The 15,283-nt window shown below is 42.7% G+C and overlaps 1 protein-coding gene across 2 annotated transcripts in view; it reads left to right on the forward strand.

Annotated features, from left to right (window-relative positions):
• Positions 1 to 401: 401 nt before the first annotated feature.
• Positions 402 to 15,283, forward strand: part of pdxkb (pyridoxal (pyridoxine, vitamin B6) kinase b) — a 70,261-nt gene continuing 55,379 nt past the window's right edge. Inside the window, exon 1 of one of the 2 annotated variants that reach the window (XM_023963059.2) lies at positions 402 to 632. In XM_023963059.2, the coding sequence (XP_023818827.1) occupies positions 552 to 632 (81 nt within the window). In that variant the 5' untranslated portion in view covers positions 402 to 551. The remainder of the gene's footprint in view (positions 633 to 15,283) is intronic. The other variant, XM_023963060.2, reaches the window with a different exon arrangement.

Raw genomic sequence — 15,283 nt, forward strand, 5'->3', positions numbered from 1 at the left:
ACAATAATAATAACAATGTATAAATAATAAGTCGATAATAAATCAATAAGTTAACAGATTTCTCTCTCTCTCGATATAGATTTATCCTACTGATTCATGTGAGTGATCAATTTGGTGTAACACAGATGGTATGGTTCTGGGTTTCAAGCAATATTTCTAATACTAATAAGAGGATATTTTAACTCAAACTGTGGTGTATTTATTTTATGAGAAATACATCCACTCAAAATCAAAAAGATTTACATAGTGACGATCTTTGTAGACTTTTCATTTTTTTGTGACAGTACTTTGTTGTTAAAGAGAAACGGTTTTCCAGTGTAGCAGTTTCTGCACACAACGTTAACTGAAGACATTGTTTCTGTTGGAGATTTTTGGTCTGCACGGCTTGCTATATCTCTGTCACGTTTCAGCGCGACGCTCAGCTGACAAGCTCGCATGCGAGCGGACGCAGGCCGATGTTGGACGTGCGCGCGCTCGGTAGGCTGTGTACGCGCGGGGCTCCCTTGAGTGCCGGATTGCTCGCACCTCTCGTCGGCTGACCGGGAGCCGCCATGGAGTGCCGCGTGCTGTCCATACAGAGTCACGTAGTCCGGGGATACGTGGGCAACAAGAGCGCCTCTTTCCCCCTACAGGTAAATCCACCGCGCGCGCACCTGCTGTCGGACATCGGCAGACGGCTGTGACTGGAACAATTCGACTTTGAGCAGAAAAAGAGATGTAGGTTTTTCACCTTAGCTGTGAAAAGACAGAATGTTCCGTTAGTACCGCTGGGAAGGGTGCGGGCAGGGGCGCCGGCATGTTTCTGGATGTACATTGATATAAAGGCGGTAAGCAGAAGATAACGGGAACGCGGCTAAATGTCAAAGAGCACCGACATACAGACGAATGTCCTTCCGCAGCCCGAGGCAGACAGCTGAGCTGAAGAGCCTCAGGTGCGCGTGAACGAGCGCGTTCACGCAGCAGATTCAAGCGGGAAACTCATCATCATCGAAATGTGTCACGACTGCTGCCATTGAGGGGGGGGGGGGGGGGGCTCCTCTCTGCAGGCAGGCACGAACGTTGCTGATGATGAAGAGAGCTTCTGTCAGGTGGAACAAACGCTCAGGCCCATCGTTTCATCGGTTTTATTGTTTAGATATTATTTAATTATGTTTTAGCTTTGTTTTTTCGTTCTAATTCCTAAATCTAGTAACTGTTTAGAAAAGTCATCCTCACACCTGAGCGTGCGGCGTTCAGATGAAACACGTGGACAGGATGATCGAAGAGGGGCAGAGAGTCAGAAAAAACACCTTGACTGTTTGTCCTTTGGAGATATCCTTTGGACTATGGAGATCAAGTCCACTTTAAAAGAAAGTACTAATAGATAACTACTCAGCTATGTGACCTTTCTAGGTGAAAGTGATAGTTTTATGTAAACAAATGATTGTCAACATGAGTTCATTGACTTTCTCATAAACTTGGAAGACATAAGCAATGAGCTATAATACAGAAGCTGAAAACGACCTACCCCACTTTATTTCCCAAAGTTTTCACGAGAAAACCCGTTTTTTGTAATTATAAAAGCCCAATCCTGAGTGACAGTCATTCCATCCAGGCCCTCCAGTGCATCATTCTGTAACCGTGTAGATGGCCTGATCTCTTCATCTGATCTCTGATGAAACTGAGGATCCCTGAACTGCAGCCGCCTGCGCAGCTGTAGTCGTACCAACCATCTCCTCAGCCTGAGTCTGACCACGATTAAACTGGTCAATTAGAAATCGATCAGTTCTTCGTGTGTTCGACATTTTTTCTGACAAACTGCTTTGATTCACTGCAGAAGTTGAAATTGTAGAATTTTTTTAAAGTATTGTAGCAGACTGAGTTGGGCTGGATGGCTGTTTAGGAACCACTAATGGCCCTGGGTTCTGTCATTCAACCTATTAAGGCGTCTGAGGATTGTAGCTCTACTTATAAATTAAACAAACAAAAACTAACTTTCAAGGAGTGTTTCTGTTGTTGAGAGTTGTTGGTTACAGCCTACAGTAACCACAAAATAAAGCAGTGCTTCTCAAATAGTGGGGCGCGTTGCCAGGGGGGCACGCAGTAGTGGTGGTTTTAGGCACAGGTAATATGGGCAATTGTCCGGGGCGCAAATTTAATGGGGGGCGGTGGTGACAGCAGCTCAGTACTTGAAAAAAAATCTGTGTCACTATTAGTTTCCTGATCTGTTCTATCAGAGTTTGTAACAGCCTGAAACTGTGAACTGCCGTCCCTGCAGCTGCTCCTGTCTCCTGTCACACGCGTGTGTGAGAAGGAGAGGGGAGGGGTAGTGGGCTCAGGCTGCAAGTGGAACACAGCACACAGAGAGCTGCCTCTATTGCCCAACACAAGGATCATCACGTGCCTTTAGCTCATGCTAATAATGTCATTCTTTATGAACTATTGTAGACATTATGATGACGTGTTTTTATTTTCCATCAATGTTTTCTTTGTCTGCCTGTGGTTTAGTTGGTGTCAGTATTTGACATGCAGACAGCAGGTAATGCAGGAAAACAGCGTCACAGATCATAAATTATCCATCATTTAGAAATAAAATCAGAACAATGTTTTTATCTATTTCCTCAGACTAAAAACATTAAATCTATTGGTGCTGCTGTGTTAATGTTTCAGATCAATTTACATTTAATATCATTGATTGAATTCTTTTTCTCAGCATCAAATGGTTCAGTTGATCAAAATGTTTCTAGTTTAAATAATGACTGACAGATTTTTTATTTCAGGCACTTTAAGCTTCTTTTCTGTTTAAGACTAACAGGGTTTCTGTGGCTAAATAAAGTTAATATTTGTTGAAAATGGATTTACATTGTTTTTTTTTTTGTTAATGTTAAAAAATACAATTTTAGGTATACCTACACAGTTTTTTTTATAGATACTAACCTTAGAATACTGTCACAGCGCGAGTGTGTATGTGTGTGTGTGTGTGTGTAGGGGGGGGGGGTAGCGAAACATTTTCTTTTTCCTAGGGGGGCCTGGCAAAATATAATTGAGAGGCACTGAAATAAAGGGACTTAAAACAGAAATGTCCCCGCATCTCAGTGCAAGAAAGAAAGACAGACGATATACAATATTGTTCGTCATCACGAGAAAACAAAATTCTTAGTAGATGTCTATATCACAATAAAACGTTAAAAAGATAGGTGGTTTTCGGCTTCCATAAAATCATTCAGTTTATCATAGACTTCGACGACCTCAAAGCAAACACTGCACAATGTGCTGCAGGCATAATCAACATGAATGACGTTTAATCCAGACGCTAATATTTTAAACACAGACATCCTGGGCTCCAGACTAACTTTTTTCACTAGGAGCACAGTGGCCCCTAACTGAAGATTTTAGGGGCACAACCAGAAAATTTAGGGGCGCATACCGTAAATCAACATTCTAACCAAATCTACTAATTTCCACTGTATTACTAATAAATACTTTAATAATAGATGCAGAAATTAAAATGTGATGTTTCAAATTCAGTGTCACATTTTATTCTGCACTTTTGAAGATGCAGGTAAACTGACAAAAGCATCGCTGTCATGACAGTACAAATAAGTAAAGAAAACTGATGGAAATTTATCTTTGTGACACCAAATAGGTGCAGCCAAGATGCACAATAAGCGTGTTTGAGATCACCCAGGTGAACTCAACGCTGCGCAGATCACCTGGTGTGTGACATATATTTTTGTTTTTGCTCCAACATCAACTGTCAATCATCACAAAAATATCGCGAGAAAGGGGTGGGAGCAAGACCCCAACCTGTGCGAACTTAACTGGAAATTTAGTAGTGAACTGACTGAAAGCTGCCCTACAGACTACAAAACAATGCATTATGGGACATGTGTCCTGGTGTTTTTTGTAGTTGAGTGATTAATTGAAATAATTTAAAATACCAATTCATTAAAAAAGGCTACATACATCACAAAACATTAAAATAATCATAAAATATATAATAACACAGATCATACTAAGGGGGAGAAGAATATTAAAACTAAATAGAATGTTAAGGACAACTCCAATTTCCTGTTCTCCTTCAGTCTTGCTGCAGGTTCGCCTCCCCCCCCGGTTTCCCCAATGATCCAGGCAAGCCGCCGGTTCATCTCAAACACGTCTATCGTTGCATTTTCCCCACGTATTTTCATTATGTCTAAAACTAATGTTGTTGTTGCTCACACGTGTTTAAAGTTCAAGCCCCGTTAGCTGTCACGTATGTAGGTGTGGGACATTTATTCTCCTCAGCTGACCCGACTCCCGCGGGAGCGGTGTGCTGCTGTAACAGCCGTGCATAAACCGTTTGGTTGGGGGGATGCGACGCCGCGCGCTTAACCGTAACCCCCGTAACCTCCGGGTCTGTGCGGCCCAGAGAAAAGTTCAGCACGGACTGCATGCATTTAGAAAATTACGAGCGAATAGATACGTTCTAAAAAGGAAAGGAAGGAACTGCTTCATGTGGTCTGGGGAGGGGGCTGTCAGGTTTACGGCCTTTAAGCCCTGTCATTGTCACGCCCCCCAAGAGTCATATACCCCACTGTGATTGGTTGGTTTGTCAGCTCCGCACACGACAATGAAAAAGTGTCTTTCATTCAAACTGGAGGGCTTGCAGCGACATTAAACTTTCATATTAAGGCGGGGGCCGCAAAATATCATCTTGGAGACCGTAAATAGCCCGCGGGCCGCGAGTTTGAGACCCCTGCTGTACACTCTGGCACTGGTACACCAGCCGCAGGTCGGAAGAACGAATCAATGGTTCGCTTGCTCTTAGCTTAGACGCACATATCAGGTTGTGATATTTGTCTCCGTTTCCTTCCCACAGATGTTCACGCGCGCTCGATTATCTCTAGGCCCCTCCCCCTACACGCATTTTAGCCACTTACAGTGGCCATTCCTTATTCTTCTAACACGCAGTGGCCGCCTCACAGACATGCATCACGCGAGTTTGTGCTCACGTTTCATGAGTATGTGTGCGAGCGTGTGTGTGTTTGCGTGCGTGTGCGCTCGCGTCTCATTGATTATTTCATTGATCATTGACGTGCCCCTTCCACGTTTAATGTATAAAAAATACGGAGGGTGGCAAATTTACTGGTAGCACATGTGCGACTGGATGTAAAATTCAGTCGCAAACTCTCAAATTTTGGTCGCAAAATGCGACCAAATGGTCGCAGTCTGGAGCCCTGACATCCTACAACTTTTATCCTTAGAATGCTGAAATTATTAATAATATTTAAGTAAGTCATACTGTTTCTGTGAGGATTCTGTACTTTAGTTCAGTTTTTCAGTGGTGTTTCTGGTCATGTTCAGTCCTCAGTCAGTCACTCTCGCTCCAGGTTCATGTTAATCATCCACGGTTGTTTTCATTTCTATTCATTATCTTCAGTGTCTCTGGATTTTAATCCTACGTTGTCAGGTCATCTGCTTTACCCCCTTTTTGTTTCTCCACAGTTTTGGTCCTGTTTAGGTTCATAAAATCTTTACGTTTCTGCCACCAAGCCCAGTTTCCTGCATTTCAGCTCCTAAACCTCCAGTTCTTGACAGCTGGATCCAATGCCACCCTGCTTCTAGATTGGGATTTACAGCTAAATTGTCTTTTGCATCTTATATTCCAAACACAGACTTTAGTTGTGATTGGAAAGATTTTAATACAAAGATAGTGAAACTGAATGATACAGACTGCCACTTGGATGAGCTGCCAAAGGTATCAAAGATTTCAAGTCCATATGCTGTGACTCAACTTGAAGACTCCTTTCAACAACTAACTCTTTTTAATTAACACTGTTCAATCATGCATTAAAAACCATTGCAAACATCAATGCAAAGGGGAGATGCAATAGGCAGCTATAACCTACCTGTAAAAAGACATTTAGTGTCAGACCTGTAGTGAGGAATCTACAAACTCGTGGTAAAGATGGTTCATTTATTTTGAACGTTAACCTGCTGTTTCATTTTGTACCTGGTGTCCTGTCCCCACACCATCTGCTCTGAGCTGAATTGTTGCTCAATGCTCAGACGTCTGGTAAAAGTAGAAACAGACTCCTTGACTAACATGGAGCTTTAAACATGGAGCATTTTCCTGAAATATTAGTCATATTTAAGCTCGTTGAATCAGTGGATGGTCACTAGTTGGACCAGAACTCACAGGTTCCTTCACTGTCACGTCTCTTCAGTGGGGCAGCAGTTTCTTTCTGAGTCTGAGCGGAGCTGCAAAAACAGAAGCGGTAGCCCAGAAACCCAGGACTACAAGAAAATGGGTACGATAGAATGCCAGAGGATTTTTGTATCAACATCTCTTAACAGGAATTTTTTCATTTTAATAAAAGTAAAAACTGAAATAAAAAATAAATTAAAAAAAAAACAAGAGACTAGCGTACTTTTTAATACCAGGCAAAAATAGCAGGTGCTCAAGCACTCCTAGGGCCCTATGTATGCATGTCCCTAAAAATTGTAATTCATTTTACTGTAAGTCTCTTTATTTTGTGGTTACTATAGGCCAACATTGTACAGCTTGCACAACAACTCAGAGCAAAAGAAAAAGAAACGCTTCCTAAAAGTCTCAATTCCCTCTAATGCACCCTCCCCTTTCCCTTGTACAGCCAATAACTGAACCCTGTCAGTCCAAACCCCCAACAACAGGTTGAATGACAGAACCATAGAGAGTGTCACCTCACCCCTGGCATTCCAAACAGAAGGTACCTGCTGGCTCCAAGAAGCCAAAATCTCATCTTCTTCCATAGAAAAATAAACAAGTCATTCTATTGGTCAGAATAACCATTCTTTTTTTCAGGATATTTATTCTTGACTGGAAAGTCTTAATTTCAAACCCTAAAGATGTTGGTCAAGGTTGTACAAAAAAATCACTGTTTATTATAGAATTTTAACAATGCTATAAAACACAGTCCAGTTTCAGCTCTGGTTGTGGAACAATGGACCAGCACTATACCCTCTGTAGGGTGCTGGAGGGTATGTGTTTTGTGCACTTGCCATTTGGCCGCGTCCCTTGTGGTTTCCCGTACACTTGGAGTATTGGGCCGGGGAGCCTTACTGAGGGCTGTCCGGTCTCTGTATGACAGGAGTAGGAGTTTGGTTTGCATTTCAAGCAGTAAGTCTGACCTGCTCCCAGTGCATGTTGGTTTCCAGCAGGGCTGTCCTTTATCAAATGTTCCTGACAATATTTTTAGTTGCAGGATTTCCTCTCTGCTCTTTGGTAAATGGCGTTTACTTATATGGCGCTTTCTACCTTCTTCAAGGCCCAAAGTGCTTTACAGTCACAGACCCATTCACCCATTCACACACACATTCACACACTGGTGGCGGCTCCGCTGCCGAACACTGGGACCAACCTCCCACCAGAGGCAAGGTGGGGTTCAGTGTCTCGCCCAAGGACACTTCAACACATGGGCATGCAATGCGGAAATTGAACCTGAAATATGACGATCATGGGTCGACCGCCCTACAGCTGCACCACGGCCGCCCGCTTTGCAGGTTATGTTGTCCTGTTGGCTTCATTGAGCCAGGACCTCCAGCATGCATTGGGGCAATTTGTGGCAGAGCGTGAAGTAGGGTTGTGCCGATACCATCGTCCATCGTGATGGCGGACTGACATCACGATGGAGAGACACCATTGTGATGCCACGCCACACTCTGAGTCGACACCAGAAGCCGCGGTTACATGTGCAAAATATCTTGATCTGATCAATGGTCGGATTAGAATCCAACCGTGTCCATGGGCCCAGAAAACATTTTTCCGATTATAATACTAAACGTTCACGTGGGGTCACACTTTCGGTCGGAATAAATCATTCGCACATGGGCAGTAGTGTTTGAAATACCGGAAGAGGAAATTAGTTCTAAACGTGCTTTACGGTTATTATGAAGCGCCTGTTCGCTCATCATTTTAATTTGTATCCGTGTGGTCAGTGCTTTTTCTGTTGAAGAACGGAGCCGGAAGAAGCCAGGACTAAGAGGCTAACATGCGCTAACAACATTTAGCCTTTGATGAACATAAATCCATGCAGGAAATGCTGCAATCTGCATATTTGGGGAACGTAAATATGTGGGAATAACATCAGCCTTTATTTTGTCGGGACACGACTGGAAACACGAATCCATGTGATTGTTTGAACGGTTTCTAAGGACTCAGCCACATTTCTGCTTTGAAAAGCTCACACACCGCCCCAAAGCCGCTGTGTGAGCTGGTGGTCCGAGCTCTGCCCGGACACAGACTTTTACCGGAAGACCCGGTTCTCCTGAGTTCGGTAGCTCGTTCACGTAGAGCTGTGGGACGGATCACAGTCTGAAGTCTCCCACACATCGCGCACACGTATCAAAGCACCCTCCCTTCCCCTCAAACACACAGTCCATCTGCTTTGTTCAGAGACTCGGTCGCTCGCTCCACCGGTCCACTTGACTAATCAAGTGCAGGAGAGGACTGCTTTTTTTTTTTTTGTTCATTTTTTTTGTTAAAGTCACTTCCCTCAGTTTATACTGGATCATCGCGGATGAGTCATTAGTTGGGAAATAAAATAAAGTAAAATAAATAACAATAATTATATAATAACGAAAAATTAAAAATACCCCTTCCCGACGATATCATCGTCCATCATGATGGTTTACTGCAAACATCGTCAACTGCCAATTTAAGGGACATCGCCCACCCTAGTGTGAAGCAGTTGGGATTAGGGATGGGTATCGTTAAGGTTTTAACGGTACTACTACTCTTATCGATACTGCTTATCGATCCGGTATTTTAACAGTACTCTTATCGATACTTTTTGAGGACGAAAAAAAATAAATAACTAACAAATTAAGAACATAAAGTGTTTTATTTCCTCATTATGCAACAACACTGTTTTTTTTAACAAAACATTTTACTTTATACATGAAAATGTTCCAGACAGGATATTCATTTTAATTATTTAATCTAATTATTCTTTATGAGTGTGATGTTTCCTTTGATCTTTTGTCCATTTTCCACAACCTTGAATAGACTTTTCTGTCTGTCAAACACCAGAGTTAGGATTGAGTGAGATGATGGAAACAAATTCACTTTGATGCAGACTCCTTTCTGTTTATTTATTTTTGTTTAAATCCAGTAAACCCAATAAATTACATTAATTTTACGGATGACAACTATCATTAGTCATTAATTATTATTAAGTATTAGGAAGCAGCTGATAGTTTGTCACGGGTCTGGAATCAAAAGTGGTGAATCTAAGCCCCGCCTCTCTACCCGTTTGTTTTGTGTAGAACACGCCGCCCCAGCGTGTTCTACACAAACAGCGCAACATACGGTCATCGTAGCAGCAAGGTGACAGCATGGCAAGGGCTCCTTGATGCAAACTTCATTAATTTTACGCAGAAACGTGTGTTCTTAGTCCAGGGCGCTCACGTGTCCCCTACGGGATCGCCACTGACTGTGTGTGCGCTGCGTTGTAGAAAAAGTAACTTCTCCAGTACCGATAGCAGAACCGTTCAGGTCAGATCTTAACGATACTGCGGTCTTGAAGAATGTGGCCCCGGGGCTGGTTCAATACCGGGGCACGGTACCCATCCCTAGTTGGGATGAGGTTCAGTTCCGCTAAGTCTGAGGCCGTGGTTCTTGACCATTGCTGAATGCTCCTGCACCGGGTGGATGACTTTATGCATCTTGGGGTCTTGTTGACGAGTGAAGGAAGATTGGAGCGTGAGATTGACAGGTGGATTGGAGCATCGGTTGTCCGTTGTGGTAAAGAGAGAGCTAAGCCAGAAAGCAAAGCTCTCAATTTGCCATCCGATCTTTGTTGAAATCCTCACCTACGATCATGAACTCTGGATCATGACCAAAAGAACGAGGTCCTGAATTCAAGCGGCTGAAAGGGAGCTTCCTCCCTAGGGTGAGAAGCTTGGTCACCCGGAGAGAACTCGGAGAAGAGCCGCCGCTGCTCCTCCACATCCAGAGGAACCAATTGAGATGGTTTGGGCATCTGGGCCAGATACCTCCTGGATTCCTCTCTGGGGAGTAGTCCCACTGGTTGAAGAGGCTGGAGAGGCCTGAGAACACCTCAAGCTAATGGAGGACGTTTCTGGGGATAGGGAAGCATGGGTTTCTTTACCCCCTGCCCCCAAGACCCGGTCCCGGATGAGCAGAAGAAGATGGATGGATGGATGGTACAACGCCATATTTGTTTGTTTTAAGCTTACATACAAAGCTATGTTGCAATTTAATAAACCGGTGAAAAAGCAAAGGGCTTTAAAAGTTTTTTTTTCCTCCTATAGCTTTTAATTGAAAATCAACACAACCTTTTTTTTGGCAACTTCTAAGATAAACTGCTGCAACTTCAGGCTTTTTGCGACACAACAGTCACAGAAAATGCATGTGATGACCTTGCAGGGCCCAGAAAGGATGTAGCAGTGCAGGACCCAAGATTGGTAAAGCAGGGCATGGGGAGGGGTTTGGCAGAACAAGCCCAGAAAACATATGGCGGAGCTGGGTCCGGTGGATGTCAGTGAAAGGCAAGTGCCATTTGGCGCTGCTTGCAGCCTTAAATGTAGTTTTTCTTCAGCCAGAGAGTCACAATGGAAGGTAGAAGAGACATGTTTGGCTCCTGAGCCTCAGCTTTTTCTCCCGTGTTAGATAAATAACAGGGGCAATGGATGGAATGTACACCAATGACCTCAAACTCGCATCTCTCTGATTGGCTAGTTTTGTGGCACATTTGTAATGCTGAGCTGAGAGTGAGAGAAGGATTCAAGGGAACCTGTCTGAAAACAGTTTTGTGAAATAATACGATATTAACCAGGTTTATGAAAGTTATAAAAGCAAACATGCATTTCATAATAAATAAATTTCGTTCCACCTCATGATTGTGTCCCACTGGTTGATTCTTCACAAAAATTACAGTTTTATATATTTATGTTTGCAGCCTTTTTTGGGGAAATGCCACAAAATAGCTCTTTTACATTACTCAAATGGCACAGAGACAAACTTCCAAACCTCTTTGAACTTTTTGGCCAAAACCATAAACGCTACATTTGGAGAGGAATGAACAGGGCCTATGATGAAAGAAAACTATTCCTACTGTGAAACAAGGAGGTGGATTGCTGATGGTTTGGGGATGTATGAGTTTCAAAGGCACAGGAAACCTGATGTCAAGATGAATGCAGCCCATTATCAGAGGATACTGGAGGAAAACTTGTATTCTTCAGCTTGGAGGCTGCGCATTGGACACACATGGACATTTCAACATGACAACCATCTAAAACACAAGGTCAAGTCCACCTGTCATTGGTTCCAACAGAATAAGATGAAAGTTCTGGAGTGGCCATCTCAGTCTGCTGACCCAAATGTTATTGAGACTCTCTGAGGAGATCTCAAATAAGCAGTTCCAGCAAGACAGCCCAAGAATTTAAAGGAACTTGAGGTTTTCTGCCAAGAAGAATTGGCTACTTTACCCAGCCAGGCTTCTCAGGAAGCGTAAGCAGATTGAGAACACTTGGGTTAAAGGCTGCAGGATTTACGTCAAACCACTTGGTCCACCGGACCGGTCCAAGGTACTGGTTATTAACACCATGAAGGACTTTGAGAAGTGCTTGATCACGGACGTCTGAACCAACATGCAGTAATAAATCAAAGAGCCAAATAATTTCAAGAAATATGACGCCTGGATTCATCACTTTCTCCAAAAGTCTGAAGTGACCCTGATTCTCAGCAGAGTTCTGACCTGCAGACAACTTGACCTCAACTTTCATCTTCGCTGATATCAGCTGAAGAAGGATATGGACCTTTATCTAATGTCTGCAGACATAACATTGAAGAGAACTAGAAACTCTGTTTAAACCCAGAAGAACGGCTGTTAATCAGCAGAAGATGGAATACCAACAATATGGACCCTTTTTTAATTTTACTTCACAGCATTATCTTATAAAAAAATAATAATAAAAATAACAAAAGAAATGATTTATCAATTATTGAAAATGGTTAAATTGATTGATTTCTAATGTTATTACTTCACTTGCTCCAAAAATTGATTCATGATTTTTTCCCAATGTAACATAATTTTGCACATATTTTAACTTTTGATACTTGATCAAATTTTGCTATGAAAATTTTTGAAACAGTATTGTTCCCTTCTCTGCTTCTCTGCCGGTCCCAAGCCCGGTTGCTTTGAGAAGGTTGCGTCAGGAAGGGCATCCGGCGTAAAACATTGCCAAGTAAACCATGCGACTTGTTCGCTGTGGCGACCCCTGATGGGAAAAGCTGAAAGAGAAAGAAGAAGATTATGTCTGTTTTACTCATATTGTATTATTTTTTGTTAATCCATATACATGATTTTTATATGTAACATAATCTGTATATATTTTGGATCAATGATCTGCATTTGGCATGTTCATTTCTAAAAGTTACTTTTTACATAATTTAAACAATTCGTCTTTGTCATGTGCTTTATTGATATTTTAGGATTCCTAATTCTGTCTGATAAAAACTAGGAACAGGATAATGATAAAACATGTAATAAAATGGTTACGGTAGAACAGGGGTGGCATTTTGCAAATTCGCTTCCTTCCACTTTTTTTTTTTTTACAATAAATGGCTTTACTCAACACAGATATAGTGTCTAGACTCAGATTTAGCTTTCGGCTCTGATTTAGCCTTTGACTATAGCTTATGTTTACCAAGATACAGCTTCAGGCTCAAGTGACGGAATGGTCAATGCAGTAAAATGGTAAATGGCATATGCTTATATAGTGCGTTTCTAACTTCTTCGAAGGTACAGTCACAATCCCATTCACACACACATTCACACACTGATGGCGGCAGCTCTGCTGCCGAACACTGGCGCCAACCTTCCACCAGAGGCAAGGTGGGGTTCAGTGTCTTGCCCAAGGACATGTCAACACATGGACGGGTTAGGTGGGAATAGAACCTGCAATCTTTTGATCAGAGGTCGACCTACCACTGCATCCACTAAACCCAGTAGCAGGAAGGACACATAACACATATTCTCTAATTAGAATGGTATTAATTAGGAATATAATTAGGAATACACCACAAGTCCAGAACAAACAGATACAAATAAGCAAGCGTACAAGAACACTGAATAACAAAAAGTCACACCTTAGACAGGAGCCTAATGAGAAATTACTGACAGCTGTGACTCTAAAGGCCCGTACACACCGGGACGAATTTCGCCGGCGATTATCGCCGACGTTTAACACCTCGTGACTAAACAAAGGGCACCAACGAGAGTGTGCACACTGACGCGAAAAAACGCCACGCGTCAAAGCGTCAAAAAAAAAAAACGCCTCGGTTTTGTTTTTTGACGCGTCACGTCGAAATCTATTCGACTAATGAGAACGGCGCTTTTGCACACGTGTCTGGAGCCTCTGAAGTTACAGTAAAACACAACTTGGGGGCGCTCAAACACAAAACTTCCTTGCTGAGCACACATACCAGCGAAGAAGATAGACGCCAAGTAGCGTCTACACTGCCGCGAAGAAATAATGACGGACATTCTAAAATATCCCCGAACCAAGCACCAGTTGGAGCTACTGGTGCTTGAAATATTCATGTTTTCTTTGTATGATTCTGACAAGCGCGTAAATACTTGCTCTCTTCTTCTGAGTGAAAAGCGACTTTAAGAAGCGTAAAGTTGCGCAGCGCCACCTTGTGTACAGGAGTATTTCTGTTTTACATTAAGCGCCATCTAATGTCAGTGAATGAAATTGCATGTTCGCTCGGCTCATCGTCAGCCAAAATCGCCTGGGTGTGAACACAAAAAACGTGGCGAAAAACGCTGGCGAATAACGCCTGGCGAATATTCGTCCTGGTGTGTACGGGCCTTTAGGAGATCTCAGAGGAGGGGAGGGCTTCCAGAAGTCACAGTCTGCCAGAAAAACCTAACAGAAACCCATGCATTTAATTACATGACACCTAGCACTAAGTTCGGCTTCAAGACAAGTTGGTCTGCTGGACCGTAACACACAAACTCGTCCTGAGCTTCAGTGTGTGCCACCAGGACACATGGTGATGGTGGAGAGGTGGGTGTAAAGGAAATGTGTCCAAACTTTTGGTTCAGACTCAGATGAAGGTTTAGGCCCAGGTTTAGCCACAAGCTCAGGTTTAGATTCTGGCTCCAATTTAGCTTTAGCTTTAAGTCTAAGATTATGTTCAGCCATTGATGTGCTGTGAAGTTCATGCCTGGTGGGACATAACTGTTCCATAGAAAAAAATCAAAGTTGTTTCTATTGACTTATTGTTACTTTTAAATTAAGTCCATATAATAATAATAATGAATTTTATTTATATGGCGCCTTTCTAGACACCCAAGGTCGCCTTACAGATAGAAACAATAAAATACAGTTAAAAGAAAGACACATTAGTTAAAAACATACAAAACAATGGAATCATACAATTAACTAGGGTGGGTATGCTTTTCTGAAGAGGTGGGTTTTCAGATTTTTAGCAAACTGTGTGAGTGAATTCATGTTCCGCAGACCTGGGGGCAGTGAGTTCCAGAGCTGGGGGGCAGAGCGGCTGAATGCTCTGCCCCCCATAGTGACGAGCCGAGCTCAACCGGAAGTCGGTATGCTGTTCCTTCTGAAGAAACACATGGATAACCTGTTTGTAGACATTTTTCTTTTCTTTCTTCAGTTTTAAAAGTCTCTCTGTCTCAATGGAGATGACTGCCAGAGATCTGCTGAGTAGGGTTTGATGGAGGCAGATGATTTATTGTTGCAACCCCTAAAGAGAGCAGTTACAAGATAAAGAGCAGGGCTCGACATAGCCATTTGTCCGCTGGCCCGGTCCTGTTTTTCGAGCAGTACGGACCACAAGACGTTATTTTTCACTTGTCCGCTCGGGCCACTAAAATATCTAACGGTTAATATATTTTTCACCTTTTTCAATAATTTTGCGAAAACGTGTAGATTTACCCCGTCTTCATAATTTACTTTTTCTGCTAGTCCTGTGTTCAGACTTCAAGCGTTTCTATGGGAAACCTTTTATCATTCTTCTCCTTCTCTCCCGCCTGCGGGCGCGGCTGTCACTGCCGAGCACCACGCGGCACGCGCTCACTCAATTTTTTTCAAACTTTATTGAATGTAACAATTCAATACAAAATAATGTTAAACAGCAACAACAAAGGAACAAGCCAGTGGGTTATATTACATTTTACGCAGATATATTTAAACTGACACACACATCAGCGCGCCCCCTGGTGGTTTTTCACCGCGATGATCATAAATCCAACACCGTCACTGAAGAGAGACTGAAGCATGTCAGAGA

Source organism: Oryzias latipes, chromosome 15 (genome assembly GCF_053564925.1).
Source record: "Oryzias latipes strain Hd-rR chromosome 15, Olatipes_Hd-rR_3.1".
Taxonomy (NCBI): Eukaryota; Metazoa; Chordata; class Actinopteri; order Beloniformes; family Adrianichthyidae; genus Oryzias; species Oryzias latipes.